The sequence below is a fragment of the Acomys russatus genome, chromosome 8, assembly GCF_903995435.1.
Source record: "Acomys russatus chromosome 8, mAcoRus1.1, whole genome shotgun sequence".
NCBI classification, from domain to species: domain Eukaryota; kingdom Metazoa; phylum Chordata; class Mammalia; order Rodentia; family Muridae; genus Acomys; species Acomys russatus.
In genome coordinates, this window is record NC_067144.1 from 73,008,070 (window position 1) to 73,035,756 (window position 27,687).

The 27,687-nt window shown below is 44.7% G+C and overlaps 1 protein-coding gene across 1 annotated transcript in view; it reads left to right on the top strand.

Moving 5' to 3' along the window:
* Ttc3 (tetratricopeptide repeat domain 3) overlaps positions 1-27,687 on the top strand; it is an 88,394-nt gene that overhangs the window by 40,966 nt on the left and 19,741 nt on the right. The window contains exons 20-34 of the mRNA XM_051150282.1: positions 117-237; positions 1,884-2,006; positions 2,738-2,839; positions 3,693-3,785; positions 4,339-4,403; positions 5,358-5,494; positions 7,022-7,348; positions 10,215-10,466; positions 11,547-11,593; positions 12,567-12,623; positions 13,555-13,625; positions 18,736-18,900; positions 20,437-21,478; positions 22,603-22,668; positions 27,413-27,562. Of these exons, the coding sequence (XP_051006239.1) occupies positions 117-237; positions 1,884-2,006; positions 2,738-2,839; positions 3,693-3,785; positions 4,339-4,403; positions 5,358-5,494; positions 7,022-7,348; positions 10,215-10,466; positions 11,547-11,593; positions 12,567-12,623; positions 13,555-13,625; positions 18,736-18,900; positions 20,437-21,478; positions 22,603-22,668; positions 27,413-27,562 (2,818 nt within the window). The remainder of the gene's footprint in view (positions 1-116; positions 238-1,883; positions 2,007-2,737; positions 2,840-3,692; positions 3,786-4,338; positions 4,404-5,357; positions 5,495-7,021; positions 7,349-10,214; positions 10,467-11,546; positions 11,594-12,566; positions 12,624-13,554; positions 13,626-18,735; positions 18,901-20,436; positions 21,479-22,602; positions 22,669-27,412; positions 27,563-27,687) is intronic.

Here is a 27,687-nt window from a genome sequence, read left to right on the forward strand (position 1 = left end):
ACCACGCCCGGCTGTGATCTTTCTTTAGTAGGCTTGAGGTCTTGATAAGTTTTGCTGTGTAATAAAATACTACGTCATATCTTTAATGTCTTCTTTCTTCCCAATTATGTCTTTAGATTTCTTGAAGCTCTTAATCACTTTGAAAAAGCAAAGACTTTAATTTATCGTCTCCCCGGAATTCTAACTTGGCCCACAAGTAATGTGATTATTGAAGAATCTAAGCCAGAAAAAATCAAGGTAACTTTATTTGCTCAAGCATTTCATGTTGGCTTGAGAGCCCATCTATGTGGAGACTTGGGATCAGAGGGCAGAGGTCACTGTGCTCCATCCACACCTCCCTGGATGCCCTGAGTGCGCCTGTGTGTGTGTCACCCTTCTGTTCAATGTCAGTTTTCCTTAAAGCAGCCCTGGGAGTGGGAACCAAGATCACTCCTGTCTCAGCATGAGGAAGCTGAAGTTCAGAGGGTTAAGTGCTGAGCACAGGGTTAAGCAGGCAAGGAAGCAGTGGAGTTGCACATTAGTGTGCATCCTAGGCCTCAGTATGGCATTACAGTTATGTTACGGCCACTGCAGTCAGTGAGACAGGAGGTCAGAGTCCTGCCTTGGGCCATAAGGATTCATTACAAGAAGAGTAACCCACGTGAATGTTGTGAGACTTTATTTCTGCAAAGAATGTATGAAAGTAGCCAGTTATCCCAGTATCAGGGAAATACAAGTGAAAACCAGAGTGAAAGGCTACTTTGCACCTACTAGGCGGCAGCACGGAATAGGAACAGCAGAGCACTGATGGTGCAGTATAGAGCGGTGCAGCTGCCGTGTAAAATAGCCCGGCAGCTCCTCAGACTTACAGGGTCACTGGGTGGTGCAGCCATTGTACACCCCAGTGTACAGAAAAAGGAAAGCATGTTCTCAACAGAACTTGCTGTGTGAGTGTTCATACCAGCATGGTCTGTAATAGCCTGAAGGGCGTGGGATCTGGAGCCATGGCCCCGTGGTTAAGAGCATCTGTTGCTTTTTGGAGGGCTGGGGTTCAGTTCTTATCCCTGACATGATAGTTCACATCCATCCTTAACTCCAGGGGTCTGGTGATCTCTTTTGAGCCCAACAGGCACCAGGCACACACATGGTGTGCATACACGCATGCACATAACATAAAAACACAGAGAGAGTTTAAGAATTACAAAAGTAGGCCGAAAGGGGAAATGACTCCAGCGTGTCACGTGGATACACAAAAAGGACTGGCACGTGTCACCCCTTGGATGAACCTTGAAAACGTGATGAGGTAAAACAAACATGAGTTCGAATATATTCCAATACTCTTGTGTGAATTGTCTGCTATAGTAGTTACAGCTCAGGAAAGCTGCTCGGAGAAGAGCAAAGCCAAGGAGTGTTAAGTTGTTGTGTCGTCGTAAACACTGGGGATAGAGACAGAGGAGCGATGTAAGCAAAAGCCAGCACTGCAGGTGTGTCATGGCTCTTGTTGGAGCTGCAGTATGGTGGATGAGTTCCTCAGGGTATAAATACAAGTACAAAGCGCCTCAGAGGCTGACTGGAAGCGTGATTCCAGAGGAGTGATGCTCAGACCACCCGAAGGTCCACTCCACCTTCTGTGAGTTCTCTTAGGCCTTGGAGGAGATTTCTACGAACTGAAGAGTATGAAGTGAGGGTCCACAGTTACCACAGTGTAATGTTTAGATGCCTGCTGAAATTCTAAAGATAACTTTCCTGCAACTGTATTAACATTTTTAAAGGAAACACATAGCAAGCATTTACAGATTGTCCTAGGCTGACCGTGTTTGATGGCAGGACATTCTTGCAGTCACAAGCATTTTTGGTACGTTGGTGCTGTGATAATACTTGTCATTTTTCTTAATTTGTTGTAGGTGATGCTGGAGAAGTTTGTCGAAGAATGCAGGTTCCCCCCAGTGCCGGATGCTGTTTGCTGCTATCAGAAGTGCCGTGGATACTCCAAAATTCAGATATACCTAACTGACCCAGACTTTAAGGTTAGTAGTGAACTCACTATATTGCAAAGGTGTCTCAAAGTGTTCTCTGGCTTGGTGGCACTTCCATGTCCCCTACGTGTGTATTGCCTTACGTGGCCAAAGCAGATGGCGGGGGTGGGCTGGCTGGTGGCCAAAGCAGGTGGCGGGAGGGTGGGGTGGGGGGGTGGCTGACTGGTGGCCACAGCAGGTGGCGGGGGTCGCTGGCTGGTGGCCTGAGAAGGGGCTGGGCAGCTGCAGTTCACCTCCAGCCACTGAGACACAGGAAGCAAAAGGATCATTTGCTCCGATTGCTCGCATTTTAAATGTGTTGTAAAATTTGAACATGAGAATTGAAAGGCGATTGGTATGATTATCCTGTGTGTAATTATCCATGACAGACCTAAGTGCGGGCAGATTTGTCACCTAACTGAATGGTTACTTAGTTTATTTAAGAAAGTAGTAGCTGTAGGGCAGATGAAATTATGTTTATACAACATTTTATATATTAGGAAGGACAGACATAAAAATGAAAATGTCAAGTTCACTAATGCCACAGCCAGGTTTTGGGGAGCAGAAGTGTATCACACCACAGGGAAATGCTATGTCTAGTTATATCTGCTGGTGAATATAAGATTTATCCATATGGATATCTCATAGAGCCATAGTCACCTCAATGGATGCTATTGTGAGAATATATTGGCATAGATATTTTTTAAATGTATTGATTTTATTTATTTATTTTTGAACCCCAGGGTTTTATACGGATTAGCTGTTGCCAATACTGTAAAGTAGAATTTCACATGAACTGCTGGAAAAAGTTAAAAACAACAACTTTTAATGATAAAATTGACAAGGTAAGGCATAAAGTTAGATTTTTATTTTTATTATGCTTGTGTACTGACTTTTTTTCCTCTGAAAAATATTTCTAAAAATCTTTAGCAAATGTATATTCCCTTTCCATGCATTATAGTCAGAGTTAGAAGGTTTACGTTACCCTGGTAACCCAGGAGGAAAGCAGTGACTGTAAAGCCAGCACTTAGCTTTTGCATTGTGATCAAAAGTCAGTGTCTAGGTGCTTGGTCTTCACACCCACATCTTACGTTATGCGCTCCAGTGTTAATTCTCCAGAGAGTGTCCGGTTGGTCACCACAAAGTATTAATGAACAGTCAAAGTCTCAAAAACTCTACTTTCTGCCAAAATTTATGAAACCAACTTAAGAACCAAGTGTTGGATTAGTCTAGTTTCCCTTAGTGTCTTAAGCATTTCCGGGCTTCTAGATGCCCTCCACGGAGCTTTCAGTCACTCTGTCTTGCAGTGAGAAATTTATCTTTTGTTTATTTACTTTAACGTTTTCAGCGGCCGATCAGGGTTGAGTGATAGCAGCTCCGTTCTGTGTGCCCCATTCTGTTTCTGCACATGAGGTGAAGAGTGGCCTTTCCTGGAACATGTGCCCGTGTCAGAAGGGAGCGTAATGGCCAGTCCCTGAAGGGCCTGAGCTGCTGCTTAGACATGGTCACGTCATGTCAGCTCACTGTGCTTGATCAAAGCCAGACACGTGCTCAAACAGGCACACCCTCTGAACGGGAACTTTAGGGCTTGCTGAAGAAGGCTTTATGCTCTTATTTTAACAATTCTTTGTAGTTTTGTGATGTACACGTATTAGCTTATCCACTGTAGACATAATTTTCTTCTTTTAAATCAAAAAGGATTTTCTGCAAGGACTCTGTCTCACACCTGACTGTGAGGGAATCATTTCTAAGATCATCATCTTCAGCAGTGGTGGGCAGGTCAAATGTGAGGTGGGTGTCTGTAAGGAGCAGCCTGTGACACTGATGAGCCATTGCATGTGCACACACACGGCACTGAGACATTCTGGGTTTAAATGTTCTGTGTGCAGAGTGGTCACAGCACACGGCAGCAAGGCATTCTGGGTCTCAGTGATGCTTGGGGGAGTGGTTTGCGTTTAATTTGAATTGTTTTTGCTCTCTGATCATATATTTTTGTTAAGCTCCTTAAACTTTTGGGTATTGGTATGGATGTGGCTTTAGGGAGCAGGAGAGTGGCTTAGATAACCCTAAACTTTACAACCTCAGGGAACCACAGGGAGTGGCTAAAAACACTCATAGGCTACTGGCTTCTCTGCTTGGCTGTAAGTTTTTAAGATGTGTTCCTAAAGCACTCTTCAGGAATGCATGTTCCTCTTTCTGGCCCTCTGGGGTGTGCGTGGGTCAGAGCACCACACTGCTCTGCCAGTTAGTGCCGCTGGGCTTCTGAAATGCTCCTTGCTTGGTTTTTGTGCTTTGTGTCACGGGAGGACGAGAAACATTTCAGATGTCTTTGTTTTATTTAAAGTTTGAACACAAGGTCATAAAAGAAAAGGTTCCTTCAAGACCTGTTCTGAAACAGAAATGTTCCAGGTAAGATTAAGATCAAACAGTAATTTTATGGTGTCCTGTAGAGTATAATCCTAGTAAATGCAAATCATGCTGTTTTTTTAAAGTTGTGCACACAAATAAATACTTGAAAATGATACTTAACACTAAAAGAACTAAGCTGGAGTGGTTAAACACTACAACTCCACCCCATAGTAACTGGTGATTAGAATTATGACATTTCATGTTATGATGCTATGTTTGGTAATAAGATTTGGCACTTAGGTACAGATGGTATATTTTATTCTCAATTTTTTAAAAAAACTCTAATTTCAAAGCACTTAAAATTTTTTTTCATCCCTTCAGCAAACATTTTGAACCAGTAACTAGTTTTTACATTGAAAATCTCAATGTATTGTCTAAACTTATTTACCTCTATTTACCTTTGTTGGACTAATTAATTCTAGTCTTTTTTTTTTTTTTTTTTTTTCTTTCTGGTCCTGTTTCTTCTCATCCTAAAGCCTGATTTTTTTCTCTTTTATTTGTACCCACTTGTGAACATAATTATTTGGTGGAAATTTTTCACTGTAAGCATGTCAACCAGATTATCCCATGTGGGGGTGTTACTGATTTATTATGAGATCTGGCTTTTCAGTGAGAAGTTCCTCATGCGATCTTACAGATGACGCTTTTCCTGTGGCACTGGCTGTACTAGTCTGTACACCTGGACATAGCAGCTATGGTGTTACATATTGCATCCTTAGTTAGACAGCACTTACGCACTGAGGTGCTTGTGTTCATAAAACAAGTTCCCTATTTTGATTGAACAGATGTTACAGATTAATAGGTTTTGGGGTGAACAGAAGTTGTAGGACAGGTTCTAATTTTTAAAAAGTGTATTAGCTTATTGATTGGAGAATGTTTCTGTACTAGACAAAGAAAATAGTGTACTGAGCTTATAACAAAGATAAATTGTCACAAATTGAAATTTTCTATCAGCCTAGAGAAATTGAGACTGAAAGAAGACAAAAAATTGAAGAGAAAGATCCAAAGACAAGAGGCAAAAAAATTAGCACAAGAAAGAATGGAAGAGGATTTAAAAGAAAGTAATCTACCCAAAAACAAAGAGCCTGAAGGTATTTGGAAGTTCAAGTCTTGAGAATAGTGTTCACTTGTTTAAAGCTACAAATATGATATTCATTTTATGTGACTTCATATGAATTTGTACGTTTTAGTTAACTATTTCAATACCTAAAAGCCAGATTGTTGTTAGTATGGTAATGCTGCCTTCTACGCGGTGGTGCCTCACACCTGTAACCCTGGCGCTCAGGAAGTTACAGTGGGATGATGTGACCTTGAGCTAATTTTGAATATATAACAAGACTATGACCCATAAAAGTGAAACCTAAAACCATATAGAGACGAGGAAGCTGATGTAGAGCACACTTCCTTGCTCTGAGCAAATCCCTCCTGGTGGTAGCAGCAACCCTGAGCTGCTGCTGACGTGTCTGACGGCAGGATACATGGTGCTAGGAGGTCTAAGTTCCAGCATTCCGAACGAGCTCAGGAATCGGGGAGTAGTGAGACACGATGCTGAGTTCTAAACTTCAGTTTATTACAAGTCAGAGTTTGGCAAGTTTGCCCTTTTCCTCGACACCCATGTTCTCGCTTCCTGAGCAGCACAGCTTTACTGTTCCTGTGAACATGCCAGTGCTCGCGCACATGTGTGTTTTCAGCTTTGCGTTGAAGTGACGTTTCCCTGTTTTCTACCTCATGTTCCTCAAATGAACGTACGATAGAAAGCCAAGCATTTGCTGTTTGACTTTTCACCTGCCTAGTGTTTGGAAAGTGCCTCAAAGTAAATCAAAATTATCTTTCATAACTGAGTTTTTTCAGCAAATGTATGAACTTTGCACACAAGCTTCCAGACAGGCCATATGGCATCTAAAGTTTAGTGAGTACAGGGTAGAATATTTGAGGGAAGAAAGCATATTTTAGAGGAAGTAAGGTTTTAAATGCTGGTACATAAGTGATGTGAAAAGTCATGAACTACTTGCTCTGCGGGTCTGTCGTGTGGACTGAACCCAGGAACCTGGCTAGTGCAGTAAGCAGCGCTGAGCCCCCTCCTTGTTGTGTTTTGAGGCTGTTTCACTCAGTTGCTCAGGTTGGCCTTGGCTGCTGACGCAGAACTTAGAGCAAGTGGGCCTTGTGCTTGTGATGATCTTCCTGCCTCAGTCTCTCAAATAGTTCTTTCCTCAGTTTTGGGCTTAATTCAAATGTTCCTGCCTTTCCAGGGCTACTATTAAAAGTACACATATCAAATTTAAAGTTTTCTGAGTTGTTTGTATAAATAAAACCAGAAACCAGTTACCTGGCAGAGGAGATACCATGGTCACAAGTCACAAAGACAGTTTTTCAGGCCAAGGCTTACTTGCTGCATTCTGCGTGTGCTGGCCCCTGCAAGCTCCCCACAGGCGAGAAACTGGACAGCATAATCTGTGGTAGTGGGGCCCATGTTCATGTTCTCCTTATAGAAAATAAATAAGATTTAAAGGGAAAGCCAGCCTCCATGCATTGCTGCTACGTGGCCTGCATCTCCTTCCAAGTTTGTAAGGTAGGAAATGAGTCCTGCTGACCCCTGTAACCTTTGTTACTTTCCTTAGAAACTGTAGACAGTGCTCAGAGTTGTCAGTTTCTTGACGACAGAATCCTGCAGTGCATAAAGCAGAACGCTGACAAGATAAAATCTGGGATATTGAACACGTCCACACTTCTCAAAGAGCTGCTTTCCTGGAAGGTTCTGAGCACAGAAGACTACACAGCGTGTTTCTCTAGCAAGAACTTTCTCCGTGAGGCTGTGGACTATGTTATCCAGCACTTGGTTCAAGAAAAAAGCCGAGTAAAGACACGGATATTTCTGCATGTGCTGAGCGAACTTAAAGAGGTAGACCCCAAATTGGCTCCCTGGATCCAGAGACTCAATAGTTTTGGTATGTACCTTTAAATTCTAGAGTGCTGTTGTTCACAAGGAAGAGCAAATGCAGGTCTCTGAACCCTTCTTACTTTCTTATTAATGATTTCTTAAGGGCATGAGTATGTTTTTGTATGGTTAAAGATATTCTCCCCCCCATACACCTCCATGGGTGTGTTTTGAAGTGTACTAGGATAGGTTTTAATATACTCTTTCAAAAGATGAAAATAACAGAAAGGTCAGTCCATATGGAGAGTCAGAGCTAACGATGCTGAACTGTTTGTGAATGTGTGAACCAAGTCAGGAGTAGATGTAAAGCTGTGCAGAGACGTGCTGTGGTGTCTGCCGTGGGAATTTGTGAGGTTTAGCTTCTGCACTGAGAAACAAAACCAGGAAATTCAGATTCTGTGGAGAGAAGTTTAAAAGGACCAGTAGGCGAGGCTAGTTGTTGTAGCCTGGGGAGTGGTCGCTGGCTGCTGTGAGTGGCAGATTACACAGCTGCTCCCATTCTGCTCTGACCTTGCACATGCAGGCTCTGTGCAGGCTGCAGATGCCGGGGCTGCCTAGCGCCGGAGGAGGATGCCCTTGGCACTTGGGAGAGCAGCACTAGATGACGTCTAGGATGGCAGCTGGCCTGGCACAGTGTGCGCTTCTGTTAGCAGCTGTGGATAAAGACTAGGAAGGGATCTTCAGAGAAGGGAGCAGTGCCCGTCAAACCAGTCGAGTTCATTTTAAATGAAAATCCCAGTTGTTCTAGTTTACCAATAAAGACTCAGGAGCCAGATGCTGGCCTGCTAGCTTAGAGAGGCAGAGGAAGCACCCAGCTGGCCTTCCTGCCCAAAAGGCTCACTAGCTCAGCTGGCAGCCCAGCAGGAAAAGGCTGAAAAACCCAAGGCCACAGGCTTGCTAGCTTAGCGCCCAAAGAGCCAAAGGCCAAGGAGCTCAGGAAGCTCAAGCGCAAAACCCAAAAGCTAAAAAAGCCCAAGAGCCCTTCTACTCTACACGCTGTCTTAAACACCCCTCAACTCAAAGTCCCTCCTGCTCCTTAATCCCCATCAGCTGGTTTCTTCCTCCGCCTCTTAACCTGGAGTTTAGTAAACCCTGTGTAGAGAAAGCTCTCGGATCAAAGGTGTGTGCTAGGGCTGGCTGAGCCACACCTTAGTCACCTCTTTCCACTGAGCAGAAAGCTCTCGGATCAAAGGTGTGTGCTAGGGCTGGCTGAGCCACGCCTTAGTCACCTCTTTCCACTGAGCAGAAAGCTCTTGGATTAAAGGTGTGTGCTAGGGATGAACCACGTAAACAAAAAGACAGGCCTCCACAGTTCACAGTCTCGGGGTCACAGTGGGGTCAAACGTCCTGCAGCAGTGTGGGGCTTGCCCAGCCTCCGACAGAGACCTCATGGGTGACAGAAGGTGCCAGGAAGCTTGGCAGAGGTACAGAGCTAAGCACCTGTGTCTATCCAAATAGGTCTACATTGGGGCTCGGTCCCAGAAAGTTACTCTAAATAGTCTGTCTGATGAGTGGGCTAAAGATTAGAGGACAGACTCAGGAGTTGGCGGCTTTCTGGGTTGTGCTACAGCGCCAGCACCACAGTGAGTGCGTCGTTTGCGGCTTGCAGTTAGTTCCTCACTAGCAGGGAACGTTAAGTCCTCGTGATGGAGTCCATGTGCATTCTGAAGATAGGCAGTATGTGTGTATACTGCCGAAAGCTGTAAAATGAGCTTAAGCTTTTTTTCTAACCTGAATTAAAACACATTTATTTAATAAAGGAAGTAATTTCCAATTCATGAGATTCTGCTTCCTTCTCACAGAAGTCCATATAGTAAAATTGCTCATGTGTATATTTAATTTAGAAGCCAATGTATTTGATCAGTTGTGAAGGGGAGGAGGGGATCACCTGAAGAGAGAGACAGTCAGCGTTGCATGAGTATTGCTTTCATTCCTTGTGGCACACACAATTGGATCAGAGACCAGCTAGGAAATGTGAGTGTATTTCTTCACTGGCAGTTCTCTTAAACTTTTTATTAAAAGTGTAGTTTATGTCACCACGGATCCTTGTGTTTGAAGATGCATACTTCTCATGCCATATGTGACTTCTATAAGCTAAGCATTTTGTCTGGAGGAATCAGCCATTGGGATAATTTTAAAGAGTGACCTCGTGCTGGCTTGACACCTGGGCCTATGCCATGGTTGCCTTTGAGGCATGATGGGAAGGCGAACCAATTTCAGTTTGCTCTTTGGGGTCTTAGTAGGGGCTAAACTTCTTTGTCACAGTGTGGGGCTTATGGGGTTGCACCATACTGGGAAGATAAGAAACAAGTCTTGGGGTGTTGGAGAGGATCTGCCTAGCATAGTTCTTTCCAGGCATTTGGAAAGATCACTGACTTGTTGGTATGAATGCGTATAGGGAAACATTGTAACATCTTGGCATTCAATTAGAAATGAAAGCCAGGAATTAGTGCAGGCCAGGCAGGGTGGCGCACATCTGTAATCTCAGCACTCAGGAGGCAGAGGCAGGTACATCTCTGTGAGTTCAAGGCCAGCCTGGTCTACAAAGTGAGTCCAGGACAGCTAAGGCTACACAGAGAAACCCTGTCTTGGAAAAAAATAATAGTGAAAAATGATGTTACGTTTTAAAGGAAATGTAGTGTCATATTTCAATGATAGAACCATTTGGCTCACCTTCCCCAGCTACTAAAGAATTGTTATAATTGTCATCTCAGTGTTAAATCTTGTTTGTGAAAATGCATTATAATTTTACTAATTTATCAAGTGTTTAAATATTTTCACTGATAATATAAACAGACTATACATAGAATTATTCCCAACAGATGCTATATGAAGTAAATACTTGGCCTTGGTGACGGGGCTTTGTCCTTTTGCAGGCTTAGACGCCACGGGACCCTTCTTCACTCGGTATGGAGCCTCTCTCAAGGAGCTTGATTTAGGCGCCCTGACTTCCCTCTGGGATGAACAGTTCGGCCACAGACTGGGCTCTATAGAAGGGAAGCAGCTGGATTACTTCTGTGAGCCGGCGGCGGCGATGGAGGCCCGCTGTCTGATATGGCTGTTGGAGGAGCACAGGGACACGTTCCCCGCCCTGCACAGCGCCTTAGACGAGTTCTTTGATATAATGGGTATGTGAGACAAGTTCAGGTGCTTATCACGTCTAATTTTATGGGCCGGGAAACAGCTGTAAAGGTCCTAGCTTACTGTAATACTTAATGACAGAAACAGCCGTTGGGTTTTCTTGTGGAGTCGAGTGGGGAATGGCCCAGAGCTCGTTACTGAGTGGAAGTGGGAAGAGTAGTGAGGACTTCAGGGAAGGGCCCAGCCTTCGACTCCTCCTGAGAGGAAGTCTGTGGAGCAGGCATGGTTGGAGGCCACTGCAGACATGTGGAACTTAGAGACCAGGGTGGGAGGAAATGCCATAGAGGTACGCCTGGCACAGGAGCCAGATAGGAGGTAATTTATTTCGCTTCTCTTGGACTTTTTTTCTTCACCAGTATAATGATTTGATTTCATCTGTGTGATTCTGTTTTACTTCAAAATTATAATACTAGATTTTAAATGAATTATAGCTTGTTATCTTTCATCCATATTTCAGCCTGTGCAAATTGCTTTGTTCTCCACTTTTCTTAGCATCAAAGTCTGTGTGTGGGTAGGCCTGGGCTTTCCGACTTCATGTTCCCTGTTTGTAAGGGAATATTTAGGAGGTCTGACCTTGTAGCTTTCTCATAGGTCAGGAAGCTTAGAGCAGTGTGAGGAGCTTCCATCTGTTTGGTGTTTAGCCTGAAAAGGACATGATGCTTAAGTTTCTTGCTGCCTGTTCACGTCAGGCCTAACCTGCATGCCTTTTAGAGCCCTCCCTAGCCCTCTTCGGCTTCTTGCCAAAGACTTAATCCTCAGCTTCACTGATGCTCTGTTTCATTGAGGCACCAGGCACCTCTGTATCCCCACCTCCTGGCATGGATGGCACCAGGCACCTCTGTATCCCCACCTCCTGGCATGGATGGCACCCGGCACCTCTATAGTTGATTTCTCATTTAGTCAGTTATTTTGCCCTTAATTTCCAAACTAAATTGTCAGAGCCAAGTAAAGAAAGAGAATAGATTTTTTATAAAATCCGGGGTGGTTTTATGAGGCTTCAATATGTGACTTAAAAAGTACAGATGATTGAGTCACCTCACAAAGATTCCTGCTCTTCCTTCCAACAGATAGCCGCTGCACCATACTACGGAAACAAGATAGTGATGAGATGCCAGTAAGTCCTTGCAGCTTGGTTTTGGTTTTTTATGTTAGACAAAGATGCAGAGGGGAAGCCGGGCTAGCACTTACCTGTTCACAAAGCAGAAGCCTTCGCACTGGATGGACTGGAAATGCCGCTCGGTTGGTAGAGTTGCATCCCCAGCAGTGCATAGTTACGTGCAGTGGCATAGACATGTTACTCCCGCACTCGGGAAGTGGGAACAGGGAGACCAGATGCTCAAAAGCATCCTGAGCTATGTGGTGAGGTCAGGGGGAGGCTAGGCTACATGAGACCCCATCTAGATAGACTTCCTAAGGTTCCAAGTTAATAAATGCTCACTTTAGAGAGAGGAAAGGGGGAGCTCTTGAGTCAAGAAGGTGATGATGTTTTGTTCTAGAGGGAGTGCGAGGAAATCTGCCCCCAGGAGCCCTTGTTGGTCTAAGCTGAGGTGTTGCACAGCTGCCTCTCATGGTTGGCGGCTGCCTTTTATGCTCTCCAGCAGTCTGGATCGTGATAGTGAGGAGACACAGGCGTGTTTGCCAGTGTGGAGGATCAGCTATCCTTGAAATGTCTCTTAGACGTCTCTGGTAGTCAAGTGGAGCACAGTGAGCAAACCTGTGAGCCAGCGGGCCTCTCGCTCACTGTTCTGCCAGTGTGTGGCCACAGGCAGGACATCTGGGGCGCTCACTTGTGAGCAGAGAATCTGTAAAGTGCAGTTACTGTGCACAGCAGAGTCACCTAACAGTCTCATTATTTACATGAAACAACACAAGCCCTGTTGAAGTTGAGGACATTTTAACCTCATTATGATGGAGCAGTTTAATTTTAGTTGTCGCGTGAAGTGTCACTGAGCTCAGTAGTGCTTGGACTGCATCTCTGTTTTAGACACTGTACTTTCAATGTGTGGCTGTCAGGGAAAAGGTTTTTTGGTGGAGATTTATGATTCTGCTATACGAGAATTCATTGATGTTCTTTTTCATTTTTTTAGGTTGGTTGTATCAAGGTGAAAAACAAAGGCAAAAAAAAGAAGCCAAAAGATTCAAAGGTAAGGAGTGCTGCCGTGGCTGTTGCTGAGTCTCCGTGACTGTGCTCAGCAAGGCAGTGGGAAAGAAATATCTCTTGGCTTGTAACCTGGCTTTTTAGACTTTGAAGATACTTAAGTACTCCTTTTAATCTGTATGGCCCTTTATTTTCTTCTGCATGAACACGTACAAGATTCCATGGAGGGACAATAGAGTAGGCAGGAAGGTCTGGGGTCAGCCAGGTCTGGGTTTCCTAGTTGGCTATTCAGGATCCGTGTAAAAGCCAGGTGCAGCTGGTTCCCTGAAACTTGTAACAATCTGTGGCCTGTGCACACATGCACACCCATGTGCTGGGCACCTGCAAAAACCCATACAACACACACGCCACAGAATCCATGCACTTACGGGGGAAAAGTTAATGGCGTATAGCTAGTGCACGCTTAGTAATTAAATCGCTTAACTGAGTTTTATGTGCAAATAGGAAAGAATATTTGTTTTTATAGTGTTTAGAGCTCCTGTGATAGTTATTTTTGTTCAGATGTTTATAAAATAGTCAAAAGTCGGGGGGGTGGCTGGCAGTGGAAACAGGGCAATGTGGAGTAAGCAAGTGATAGAAAGGGGTACAAGGAACTTCAGAAGTTTCTGCAGAACTTGTCTTTGCCTCTCTAATGAAAATGAAATTTTTAGTTAGAGTAAGTCATAGTCACATTTACAGCTCTTGGAACATTAGACACTACCCTAAGTTGTAGTTACAGTCTGTTTCTGCCTGTTAAATTTTCTGTTTGTAAGAAACTTGGAGTAGGTTTTTTAGTGTTGACAGTTGGCATGCATGTGTTCATGTAGATTCATTAATTTCAATGGTGGGTTTTTTCTTCCATGGAATTTTAGAGCAGAATGCTGTTGTTTGTGTCATTTATGTAGACTCTCATTGTCACTTTGTGTCCTTTACACCAGCCGATGTTAGTGGGATCCGGAACAGCATCAGTAGCAGCAAGTAGTGAGACTGTCACTCCAGAAGACCCTAAGTAAGTATCAGGCGATCCGTCTCGTCGTAACTCATGTGTTTGTACTTTTAAAGGTCATGCCAATTTACCAAAGACTTGTATTTACTTCCTTACTTCCTTCTGTCCGTCCTTATCCTCCTAGAGAGATAAATCTATTGTGATAATCCATAGTGAGTTGGCGACATGACTGTAATAATTATATAAGAATTCGTTCACGCAGGAGTAAGACAGATAAAACCAAAATATGTGGTATAAATAGGAAAATTTCACACTGAAACCCATTATTTTGCACAATTAGTGGGGCTTGATGGGCAAAGTGCTTTCTGTGAATAAGCATGAAAACTTTTTTTTTTTTTTTTTTTTTTAAGTTTTTTTGTGTAGCCCTGGCTGTCCTGGACTCGCTTTGCAGACCAGGCTGGCCTCGAACTCACAGAGATCTGCCTGCCTCTGCCTCCCAATTGCTGGGATTAAAGGTGTGAGCCACCACGCCTGGCATGAAAGCATTTCTTTGAGTGGGGGAATTATTTTAGTTTGAACTAATAAGAACCTGTCTTAAGTCTACTTGACTGTCAAACAAAATGCCCTAAAATGAAATACTTTAAAACTATAGAAAATATGAGCTGGCGGGATGGCTTAGAAGTTAAGAACACGTGTTGCTTTTGCAGAGGACTCGGGTTTTCCGATTCCCAGTGCCCACGTGCTGGCTCACAACTGTCCATGCTGGGGTCGTAGGTGGTCTGGAGCCCTCTTCTTACCACAAGGGCCCTAGGCACACACACGGCGCACATACACACTCCAAGGGCGCTAGGCACACACACGGCGCACATACACACTCCAAGGGTGCTAGGCACACACACGGCGCACATACACACTCCAAGGGCCCTAGGCACACACACGGCGCACATACACACTCCAAGGGCACTAGGCACACACACGGCGCACATACACACTCCAAGGGCACTAGGCACACACACGGCGCACATACACACTCCAAGGGCACTAGGCACACACACGGCGCACATACACACTCCAAGGGTGCTAGGCACACACACGGCACACATACACACTCCAAGGGCCCTAAGCACACACACACACGGCGCACATACACACTCCAAGGGCGCTAGGCACACACACGGCACACATACACACTCCAAGGGCCCTAGGCACACACACACGGCGCACATACACACTCCAAGGGCCCTAGGCACACACACGGCACACATACACACTCCAAGGGCGCTAGGCACACACACGGCGCACATACACACTCCAAGGGTGCTAGGCACACACACACGGCGCACATACACACTCCAAGGGTGCTAGGCACACACACACGGCGCACATACACACTCCAAGGGTGCTAGGCACACACACGGTGCACATACACACTCCAAGGGCACTAGGCACACACACGGTGCACATACACACTCCAAGGGCACTAGGCACACACACGGCACACATACACACTCCAAGGGCACTAGGCACACACACGGTGCACATACACACTCCAAGGGCACTAGGCACACACACGGCGCACATACACACTCCAAGGGCGCTAGGCACACACACGGCGCACATACACACTCCAAGGGCACTAGGCACACACACGGCGCACATACACACTCCAAGGGCGCTAGGCACACACACGGCGCACATACACACTCCAAGGGCACTAGGCACACACACGGCGCACATACACACTCCAAGGGCGCTAGGCACACACACACGGTGCACATACACACTCCAAGGGCACTAGGCACACACACGGCGCACATACACACTCCAAGGGCACTAGGCACACACACGGCGCACATACACACTCCAAGGGCACTAGGCACACACACGGCGCACATACACACTCCAAGGGCGCTAGGCACACACACACGGTGCACATACACACTCCAAGGGCACTAGGCACACACACGGCGCACATACACACTCCAAGGGCACTAGGCACACACACGGCGCACATACACACTCCAAGGGCGCTAGGCACACACACACGGTGCACATACACATTCAGGAGAAACATTAATATACATAAGTGAATCTCGAAAATTAATCAATTGAAGAACAAGGAAGCAGAAATTTATCAGAACAATGTCCTCCTACATTGTTTAGCTGACAAACAGTGGAATGTTCGCTACAGTTCTAGAGCCTGAAGTCCTGTTTCAAAGAGTCTGCCTGCTTCCTAGTGTATTCATGGCTGGCACCGTTGTACCGTATCCTCACATGGTGCGAGAGTGAGGCAGCCTTACATGCTTCCCTAAAGTTACTACAAGCACAGATCCAGTCTCAGTTGTGTATCTTCATGGCCTGGTAACTACCTGAAGGCCCCTCAACCTAACACTATCAAATTGTCGATTAAGTTTCAACATAAGAATTTGGTGCTAGTGGTGACACACACATGTAGATCGTTACATGTCCTTGGCTGAAATTGATACGTACCAGTTTCTGTTCTAGGACTCTAGACATAGAACTGATTTAACCATGCAGAGACCTAGACACAGTAGAGGGAGTGACTTGCCCAAGATAAAAGCTGGCAAGTAACAGACCCACTCTTTAAACCATGCATTCTGGTTTTGAAGCCCACACTTAAACTATTAGTGACGTACGCTCTTTTCCCACAAAGCAGCAGAGTTCTTGCACTGTTAACAGCATGCCTTTAAGACTTGTTAAAGCCAGCCGGGAGTGGTTCTGCCTGTGTTTAACCCCAGTCCTTGGGAGGCAGAGGTAGGCAGAGTTCGAGGTCAGCCTGGTCTACAAAGTGAGTTCCAGAACAGTCAGGGCTGCACAGAGAAACCTGTCTTGAAAAAAAACAAATACATGAATGAATAAGTAATAAAAATTTAAAGAGCCTTGTTAAAGTCGTGTGTTAACTCATATGTAAACAGTGCTTTGGAGACTGAGCCAGATTTGCCAAAAGCTTGAGGATAATCTGGGCTGCAGTATAGATCCTGTCTCAAGAGCAAAAAGATTTTGATTTAAAAAAAATTTTAATCTATATTGAAATATGCTGTAATCAAAACTATCCACACATCCTTGCCCTCCAGAGCTGTCAATGTACTGCAGGTCTGTTCTGCAGTTCTGTGGGTTCCCGCGTCTTTACCGTCAGTGCCTCTGCTGTTTGCAGGGCTCAGGCTCCAGCCCTGAAGGAGCAGAGGAGGAAAACCTGGGGCGTTTCTCTTGTTATGGGTTCAATAGCCACTCACTGACCACTGGAACACCAGACTCAGACTGATGAGAGTTTATCAATGCTGAGCTAAAACTGAGCATAAACTGACTGGTCAGGGCCATAATGTGGGCTCGGGAGCCAGACTATGACGATGGTCTCTTTCTAAGGCAGACTTTTTATTTGAAAAACTGTAACCAGGTAGCAACCAGGTAACCAGGTGGGAAGCAAGGGGAGGGCAGCATTTCAGTGTTGTGACCAGTTAAACACAAGAGGTGTGGATTTTGTTCTGAGCACAATGTCCAGGTGGCTAGACAAAGCACTTTAAGCTGATTGGCTGGAATTTAGCAAGGGGAGCTCTGGGGGCTTTCCAGCTCTCTGGGAGTAAGGAGCATAGCAGGAAGTTGAGATCTTAACTCTAATAGAACATACGTTTGTCTTAAACCCAAGGAGAGCTGCATTTATCATCTATTGTTTTGTTCTAAGCAGCCAGCCTTGAGCCTTCCCGGTTTCAGGCACGCAGGGCCTGAGAACTTGAACTTAATTTCACCTTATAATGAAAATGGAGACTCAGGAGTGAAATGACTTCTGATGTGCTGACAGTGACAGTGACAGTTGGTGTTACAGAGGAGCCACAGTTACACTAGGGACTAAAGCAGGTCTCAGTGGAGGGGCTGTAGAGTGTGAGCAGGCTATAGCACTCTGCGGCTGGCCTTTATCCTGACCCTGCCTCCTTTAGCATCCGCTGCAGACCGTCTTGAGCCAGAGGTGGTCACTGCACATGTGGGCCCTGAATTCCCATGAATGCTGTGTGGTCAGGGCTGGCTCTGGCTTTTCCTACTCATCTGCTGTTGCACACATTTTAAAGAAGGTTACTATTAATAGCTTTAATTCTCTTAACCTTCCTTAAATGCATAGGGTTATAATTTTAAATCTGCATTTGTCTCTAACTCTTTAACATGTTATAATTAATGCAGCATTGACTTTTGTTTAGCTTTTTGTTTGGGTTTTTTTTTTTTTTTTTTTTTTTTTTTTTTTTTGGGTGGGGGTGGGTGGAGACAGGGTTTCTTTGTTGTAGATCAGGCTGGCCTCGAACTCACAGAGATCCATCTGACTCTGCCTCCCCAGGTGCTGGGATTAAAAGTATACACCCTCATGCCCGGCTGTTTTTTTGTTTTGTTTTGTTTTGTTTTTTGAAACAAGGTTTCTCTGTGTAGCCTTGGCTGATCTAGACTCACTTTGTAGACCAGGCTGGCCTCCAACTCACACTGATCCGCCTGCCTCTGCCTCGCAAGTGCTGGGATTATGGGTTTTTTTGTTTTGTTTTTTAAGACAGGGTTTTTCTCCATAGTTCTGGCTGTCCTGGAACTTGCTGTGTACACTTGAGTAGCTTTGAACTCCCAGAGATTATGCTGCCTGTGCCTCTTGAGCACTAGGGTTTAAGGCACGTCCCACCATGGCAGCCCTTGATTTTTCTGTTTTAAATACAGAGTTTGAAAAAAAAAACTGTGCTCTTACTAAATAGAAGTGTTTAGTCAGAATGTAAGCTGTAGTGTTTCTTGACCATGGTTGTAGGGTTTTTAGAGTTTTGTTTGCTGTGTCAGTGTTTTGCCAGCCTGTGTGTCTGTCCTACGTGTACCTGTAGGGATCAGAAGAGGCCATCAGATCCCCTGGGCCTGCAGTGATAGATGGTTGTGAACCACCATGTAGGTGCTAGAAACTGGCTCCTCTGGGTCATCAACAGGTGCTCGTAACCACTGGGCCAGCCCTCCAGCCTGGTCATTGTAGCCTTTCTGTATTCTTTGCACAAAACGGAGATTATTTGTTTTATTTTGATTATTTTCTTTTATTTTAATTACATATTTTCTATGGGTTATTTGATTTCCCTGTGCTCTAGTATCTTCACTGCAATTAAATATTCCTTCCCAAAAGTTTATTTACAAAACTGTTTTAACCCAGCAGGCGCAATTCAGATTCCGCGGCCCCGTTTGCAGTGCCTGAGCACCTTCGGCAAGATGTGGAGGAGTTTGAGGCGCTCTTTGACCAGCACAGCAGCGAGTATGTTGTCCGCAATAAGAAGCTGTGGGATATTAACCCCAAACAGAAATGCTCAACTCTGTACGAGTAAGTAGCTTAGCGCTCCCATAGCTCACTTAGGAGGCTGTCTTTGGAGCACAACAGGCTGACTGGTTGGTAAGCCTCCACCTGAGTCAGAACCACGAGGGGTTGCAGGTCCCTTCTTCAGATCGGCAGCTCATTGTCCCGTTACTAAGAGCCTTTTCCTTTCCATGTGGCTGTAGGTTTTCAGTTTGCACATTTCAAATTGCTTTTTTCTTTATTCATTCTCCCCCAGCCCCTCATGTTTTTGTTGTGGGTGCAGTTGGTGCATGCACCCAGAGGCTGTGTCACAGGTCCTCGTTGTTTGCACAGAGGCAGGACCTCAGTTGAACACAGTGCTCATCTGTATGACTAGTCTAACCAGCCAGCTTGCTCCGGGAAGCCACCTTCCAAGTGCTGGGATCACAGCTGGGCTGCCACACCCTTTGGGCATTTGCCTTGATTCTGAGGATCTGAATTCTGTTCCTCAGCAAGCTTTTTACTCACTGAGTGGTCTTTCCAGTTGTATTTTAGTGTGGGTATAAAAACACTGCTTTTCAGTTGTAAGGCCGTATTCATTATGGGAAGCAAAACTGTATCGTCTAACAAACACTTTTTAAAAGTAAATTTGCATATGCTACTCAGGCTGCTGCCCTGTTACTTGGTGTCCGCTCTTTGTCCACTGGAAGGCGGTGTGAGCTGATGTTGTTTGTACCAGTCACCAGGTCCTCACCAAGGACTACTGTTTGAGCCTTTGACCTTACCTCCCCCAGCCCGTGTGACAAGCATTTGGGGTAGCAGTGCTGACAGAAAAAGTGTTACAGTGAATGGCAAGGCTCATGTGTGGAGGAATAATGTTCTTTTGCTTTAAAACCTGTTGTCCTGGTCGCACTGTTTACCGTGAAGCCCTCCATGGAGTGGTTTGTTCCTGGAAAAGCTTTCAGTGGTATTTAGTGTGCGTACACGTAATATTTTGATATAAATACAAAATTTAGTTGGGAGAAGCCACTTCCTTGAACAGAATAAACCCAGACCTGCACTGAGCAGACCCGGCTCACAGCGGGTGTCACACTAAAGGCTCAGGTCCCGGACTGTGGCTCAGGTCCTCGGATGGATTCTAGCTCCTTCCTCACAAGCAGTGAGTTGGTTGCAAATGGAATGGTTTTGCTTTTAAGAGTTTATCTTTGCGGGCGTGAGTTGAGGCTAGTCAACAGCCATCTCATGGTGACGTCTTCCTCTTCTCGTTTGGTATTTTTGTTACTAGCCTTATTTTTTTTCCTAAATAAAATGATTTTCCGTTCTTTTAAAATACAATTTATTGGTTGAAATGTTAAAAATAGCCATCTGAACATAACTTTACCCACAAGGAAGCATTAAGGGAGTGATTTCTTCTCAGGGCAAGTGAAGCTCCGGGTGTTGCAGCTTGGCTTCCAGTCAGCCCTGCGCTTGTATTGTTGGGAGGATTTCTTACCAGAAGTAAAATATCTTTGCCTTGGGAGGGAAAGTAGGACAAGGCCAGGCCAGCACTCTCCTGTAATAACACAGCGTAACGTGCTCTTTTAGCTACTTTTCTCAGCTGTTGGAGGAGCATGGCCCCCTGGATATGAGCGACAGGATGTTCTCTGAGGAGCACGAGTTTTTCCCTGAAGAGACTCGGCAGATCCTGGAGCAGGCGGGAGGGCTGAGGTCGTTCCTCCTGGCCTGTCCTCGCTTCGTTGTCATTGACAACTGCATCGCACTGAAAAAGGTCGCCTCGCGACTCAAGAAAAAAAGGAAGAAGAAAAACATTAAAACTAAAGTTGAAGAAATGTCGAAAACAGGAGAATATTTACACGTTAAACTACCACTAAACCCGAGTGCTAGGGAATTTAAACCAGACGTAAAGTCTGCAGCGGTGTCTGAGGACGCGCAGTCCATGCCAGGACCTGCCGAGGACTCTCCAAAACCAGCTGCCGAGGACCTGAAGCCACAGCTGGACTCTGACAGCTCCTCCGGGTCAGCTTCGGAGGACAGCAGGCTGGAAGTGGTCTCTCCTGACTGTCCTATACCACTCTGTGAGGACGCACACCGCGGGCCAGCTGCTCCTTCCCCCACACCCGCGCCTGAAGATGCCAAACCAACATACTGGACTCAGTCACACGTGGTCACAGGATTCTGCACTTACCTTCCTTTTCAAGGATTTGACATCACCCAGCCTCGGCCAGCGTACATTAACATGGTGCCAAGCCTGTCCCAGTTCACTGGCATTTACACACCTTTGGCCAGCATTTCCTCTGAGTACTCCATGCAGAGATCCATGCCAGTGATGCCACCTTTTGTAGCCAGCGACAGAGCAGATAAAAGTGCGGCTGCATATTTTGAAGGTCACAATCTGAACACTGAGAGTGACCCTGGTAAGCAGATTGCCTCTGAAACACAGAGCCTTGAGAGTTGTCTGGAAGAGTGTGTAAAGTCCCAGAGCAGCCCAGCTGGTGATGACGCGGCTCTGAGTGACCCTGACAGGAACAGCAGGCATGATGGGAGCTCAGACAGCAAGCGGGAAGCTTCTCTAGAAAGTATCAGTGGAGGAGCAGATGTTCCACACGCACCAGCAGCTGCCATACAGGTAAGGCTTAAAGAGAAGAAGATACTTATAAAAATGTGTTACCATTTTGTGCGTGGGTGCAGGATACGTGTGTTGGTCAGGTGCACACGCGCCACAGCATGCATGAGCATGTTAAAGGAGTCAGTTCCCTCATACCATGGTGCTTTTACCAACTGAGCCATCTCAGTGGCCTGAAGAAGGTGCTGGTACGGAAGCTAAATTAGCCTTTTTATTTCTCATTGCTATTATATTTACTAATTGAAGTAGCTGGCTTCATAGTGGTCGTGAAATGTCTCCATCTTTAAATATGGACGCTTCCTGTAAAGCATCACAAGTGCTTTTGTTGTCAGGAAGAAGTTTGGATGAAGTAATACATAATAATTTGTGTCCCGTGTCAGTTTCGACATTGATAAAAAATAAGGTAGCAGTGTCAGCAGGTGGAGTCAAAACTTCATTGTCGTGACTAAGGAAAAGAAGACCGGCAGATGAGGCTGCTTCGGCAGGGCAGCCCTGTGCTGCGGGTCATGGTGGCTTCATCACACTGGCTCAGGTAGCATCCGTGGCAAAAGCAGAACAGAGTTCTCCAACTTGAGCTGATTGCCCCAGGGCTCAGTGTTCACGCTGGCTGCGCCCCAGAGAAAATAAAGAGAGGGCCTGAGTTGGAAAGAGCTTGCTTAGCGCGTGCAGAGCTCGGGCTCCAGGCAGGTCACTGGATAGGTACAGGATAAACACGGAAAGGGCTGGACATGCATGCCCATGCGCTCCAGCCCAGGGTACAGTGAGCGCCGTGCAGAGATGGCAGGTGAGAGCGCGCAGTGCTGTGTAACTGCATCCCAGACAAGTGTGTGGACACATCAGGTTCTCTGCAGCTGTCCTTCTTGGTGTGATGTCGTCAGAGTCCTTAGTGAGTTTTGCTCCCCTTAAATTTTCTGCTTTCTATCAAGCATTGAAAAAAGTTAACATTAATTTTGCTTATATTCTAGGCAATAGTGTTTTTCTAATAAGATTTTTATATAAAGAAATAGAATCTAAATTTTTAAAATCCTTAGAAAAATTGTGAACAAGTTTTCAGCTATTACCCACTGGGCTTGTTTTACTAGTGTTTTAAGGTCAATTAAATTTTAAGCAATTCTTTTTCTCCATAGGTGTCCAGGAGTGTGATCCATCAGGAAGTTAATACTGAGCCATATGAACCTTTTGAAGTCCAGCAGGTGAGTCAAAAGTACATTAAATTGACTAACATACATATGAATTAGAGCAAGATAATCCCAAAGTTACCATGGAAAAAGCTCTAAAGTACAACAAGGAATATTCTTATTGAAATTTGAGACAAGGAGGCAAAGAAAAAAAAAATGATTAGACTTTGTTTCCCTTCGTATTAATTCAGAAGATGCAGAGACCTGAGCAACTTTAAAAAAGATTCAATTAGGAAATTTGTTAATATACTATAAAAGTAATTTAACCAGCTATGTAGTTTCAAAAGATAAACTTCAGGTACCTTTTTAACCAAAAAATGCTAATGAAACTCGCTTGGGCTGTATCTCAGCATGCTAATACAGTTCTCTGACAGTAAAAGCCGTTACCTTGTTTAGAGGTAAAACATCACTGTTGCTGTTTACTGTTGCTCTGCCACTGTCAGGTGTGAAAACAGAAAGGAGGAGGGATGACATCAGAGTTTACAGAAATTAAGACCCGGGTAATTAAAAGGTAATTACAAGCAAGGTAAATACTTTCCATATATTAAGGCCAGTTTATTAACTTACTAAGAGAAAATACTCCGTTTTAGTGACAGAAATCCATTTCAAGATAGGTAAACTGCTATTGAGAGACTTAGTGAAGAGATGAGACACCCGTGTACTTGGTGGATAGGATGCAATGGAAGATTGATTTTTTTTTTTTGCCCCCTAGTTTTGTTTCTTATTCAGGACAATCTTACTACACTTGCGAACCTGAACAGGGTTTAATAGTTACCTATCACAATACCACAGGTTACCTCAAAAATCTATTGGCTTAAAATAGCAATAAACATTTGCTGTGCCGCACTGTCTCTTGGTCAAAAGCTCAGGAACAGCTAAAGAATTCTGGGTCCAGAAGAGTAAATAAATATTCTTAATACAAAAAGATTTTGCCAATCAGTAAAGAAAAGACAACCCATCAGGGGGCAAAGGGGGAGGAATTGGTGTGAATATACAAGCTATAATAGAAGAAATGTTGTTGAGTTTTAGGCATTAACAAAGCAGTTCCGTGTGCATGAAAGAAGCAAAATTCAGCTTGCTGGGGAATGCAGTATACAGTTACCTGCACTCAGGGTGTGGAGGCCAATGGACAGTTCTTAAACATTTGCTTTATGTTTGTAACAGCCAAAAATTAGATGTGACTTGAACACCTGCCACTAGAGACTGAAATGTGTGTTGCCCATGCATGGGCCTACTGTGCTGCCTTTAACCCTGAGGCGCAGCTGTAGCTAAGTAGACAGACGTGTGTCGGGCATGCTGTCTGAACGATTCCGTCATAAATTAGTTCTTGGCTTTAATGCTTTGAGACAAATCAAGGTGATTGGTGACTTTTCAACCATTGAGAAAATGGTTGTTTTCTTCTGGGACTTTGAGAAGTTGCTTCACATCTCTCACCCTGGGTTTCCTGGCCTGTAAGAGGCAAAAATATTACAGATTTCTTATAAAAATTTAATGAAGTTTAATAGTCTTTTTTTTTTTTTTAATTTATTATGTATACAGTGCTCTGTCTTCATGTACACCTGCAGGCTAGAAGAGGGCATCAGATCACATTATAGATGGTTGTGAGCCACCATGTAGTTGCTGGGAATTGAACTCAGGACCTCTAGAAGAGCAGACAGTGCTCTTAACCACTGAGCCATCTCTCCAGCCCTGTAATGAAGTTTAAATATAATAACCTAAGCTGTCATTTAAAGTTTCAGCTATCTCTGTTGGTGACTTGGAGTGTAGAGTAATTTGTAATACCATATTCACTCTGATTTTTTTGCCAAACTGAGAAAGAAAGTAGGAATGATTGGAATCTTTACCACCGTGTCTTGCTTGTGTCTCATAGTAGTTAGACAGTTGCCTTTTTTACACATGGGCTACATCCATAGTGCTAAAACTTCAGTCTGGACAGACGTAAGCTGAGGCCCTCCCTCCAAAGCTCACTGCCCTGTCTGCTGTGCTGGCTGTAACCCACAGATCTCTGATAAGTTCCGTAGCCTGATTTCTTGCCTCGTTAGTTGCAGAGTGCTCAGCTAAGTCGTTCTAGACGCGGCGTTTGTTCCACTAGGATTGATTTCTGCAGCGTGACTGTCACAGGAGGACGGTCCTCTGCAGCAGGTTTCCACAGTGCTCCATACCCGACAGTGTTCTCATCAGACTCAGTATGTAGTTACCATTCGTCCTGGCTGAATGAGAGCTTTTTAAGAAGCCTCACTTAAAGTGATATTTATTGTTTCCCAACATTTCATGTACGTTATTACATCTTGTTTTTCTTTTTTTTTTTTTTTTTTTGTTGATTCTTTATTATTGTTGATATTGTTAATATTTTTATTAATTTATTCAGATTACATTTCAATCGTTATCCCATTGCTTGTCTCCTCCTGTTCTTCCCTCCCTCCCTCTTACACCTTATTCCCCTCTCCCACACATCTGTGACAGAAGGGGACCTCCTCCCCCACTATATGGTCACAGCCTATCAAGTCTCATCCTGGTAGCCTGCTTATCCTTTCTCTGAGTGCCACCAGGCCTCCCCACCAAGGGGAAGTGGTCAAATATGGGGCACCAGAGTTCATGTCAGAGTCAGTCCCTGCTTTCCACACAACTGTTGATAATGTCCTGTCCTTTGGCTAGATCTGAGTAGGGGTTCAATATTTACTGCATGTATTGTCCTTGGTTGGTGCAGTAGTTTGAGCAGACCGCCCTGGGTCCAGAACTGCCCGTCATGATGTTCTTCTTGTGGGTTTCTTCTGGATCCTTCTGTTTCCCCGTTCTCCCACACTTCTCTCACCTAGAGTCCCAATAGGAAGTCCCCGCATCTGTCCCAATCTCTTAGTAAGTGAAGACTTTCAGGAGACATCCCTGTTGGGCTAGTGTCCCGTTATAAGTGAGTATATACCGTGTGAGTCTTTCTGAGTCTGGGTTATCTCATTCAGTATAATCATTTGTAGTTCCATCCATTTGCCCACAAGTTTTAGCCTAAACCTCATAAAGACCCAACAAAGAAAGAGAATTTCAGCCAATTTCTCTTATGAACATTGATGCAAAAATACTCAATAAAATATTTGCAAACCAAATACAAGAACACATCAGAGATACTCACCATGACCAGGTAGACTTAATTCCAGGCATGTAGGCATGGTTTAATACACGGAAATTCATCAATGTAATCCACCATACCCTATAAACAAACTGAAAGAACCACATGATAATCTCCTTAGATGCAGAAAAGGCATTTGACAAAATCCAACACCCATTGATGTTTAAAGTTTTGGACAGATCAAGGATACAAGGCACAAACCTAAACATAAGAAAGGCTATATACAGCAAGCCAATGGCCAACATCAAATAAAATGGAGACATACTCAAGGAAATTCCTCTAAAATCGGGGACCAGACAAGGCTGCCCACTTTCTCCATATCTCTTCGATATAGTTCTTGAAGTTCTAGCCAGAGCAATAAGACAACAAAAGGAGATCAAGGGATCCAAATGGGAAAGGAGGAAGTCAAATTATCCCTATTTGCAGATGATATGATAGTGTACATAAGTGACCCCCCAAAATTCCACCAGAGAACTCCTACAGCTGATAAACACCTTCAGCAAAGTGGCTGCATACAAAATTAACATCTTGTTTTTCTAACTGTTTTCATTTTAATCTAGTTCATGGTAGATAACAGAAAGCAGTTCATTGGTAACAATTTCTCTTTTTTAAATTCCCAACACCTTACCAGTGAAAATACTTTAAGAGTTATGACAACACTAATCTGTTCAAGTTCTCTTTAAAATATATGTACACGCAACCTTTAAAATCTAACAATAGTTCCTAATGTTAATTATAGGAAATAACAGTAAAATTAAACTTTGATCTAGTATTATGTTCTTAGGAAACAAATTTTCAGGACTAATTATAATGTATAGATTGAAAGTTTTATTACAAGCTGGCCCCAAGATCAGGAGAGCAGGCCTTGGCCCTGGCCTGGGCAGCACAGCAGAGTTGGTTCTGCTGGTGTGGGCATGGGTGAGCTGGCCCCGCGTGAGTTGGGGAGCTGGAGCTGCCCCTTTCTGGCCACAGCCTTGAGTGAGCGTTCCCTGGAGGTGTGAATGTGGGAGAGCCAGCAGGCTGACCAGCTCAGCTACCACCCAGGCCCACATGCAGGGCTTTGAGTTGGCCACACCATCATCATCTACCCCATCTGTGACCTGTTGCCATGAGGGAAGGAGCCAGTTCTGCAGATGCTCAGCTGCAGGGCCTCCGTGACACAAGGCAACAAACAGGATGTCTGAGAGGAGTCCTGGTAGGGATGCAGTACTGATGGTGTAGCAGAAGCCAGAGGCCTCGAACCAGAGCAGTGGCTCACGGCAGGAAAGAAGTGTGGGCAAAAGGGTGTCCTGTGGCGCTGCAGCTTCCACAGTGAAATCTTTTTTTTTCCCCTTGTGGAGGATGTTGCAGGGGCGGAGAGTGGGTATGAGCGGACAAGGAGACGAGAGGGACTGGGGTGCCTGATGTGAAATTCACAAAGAATCAATAAAAAGTTAAATTCAAGTTTCATTACAAAATTCAATAGTAAAATAATCGTGTAAGAAGAGCCGGCTCTGTGAACAGTATTTAGAGGTTTTACCTTCTGGATGATTTCATTTCCCGTTAAGTTTTCCTTTTCCTTTTCCCTCCTTTGAAACAGTTCAGACAGGTCATAACTTTAAATGGCTGTTAACTGATGTTTTTGTGATTCACTCTTAGGGAGACCTTTCCCAGATTGAAAAGGAGTACTACTTGTTAAAAGACCAGCTTGCGGCAGCTTGTGAGAACTGTGAGGAGACAGAACGCAGGAGCTCAGAAGAGACCGGGGACCTGGAAGAAAAGCTGAAAAGGCACGCCGAAGAAAGCAAGGTGAGCCCGCCTGAGAGACGTGAGGGGCCAAGTGCCTATAAGCCCCGGTGGGCCGGGCTGCACCTGAGCAAGGAGCTCTTTCTCCATCCCCTTTTCCTGTGTCCTGTGGAGCTGCAGAGCTCTCA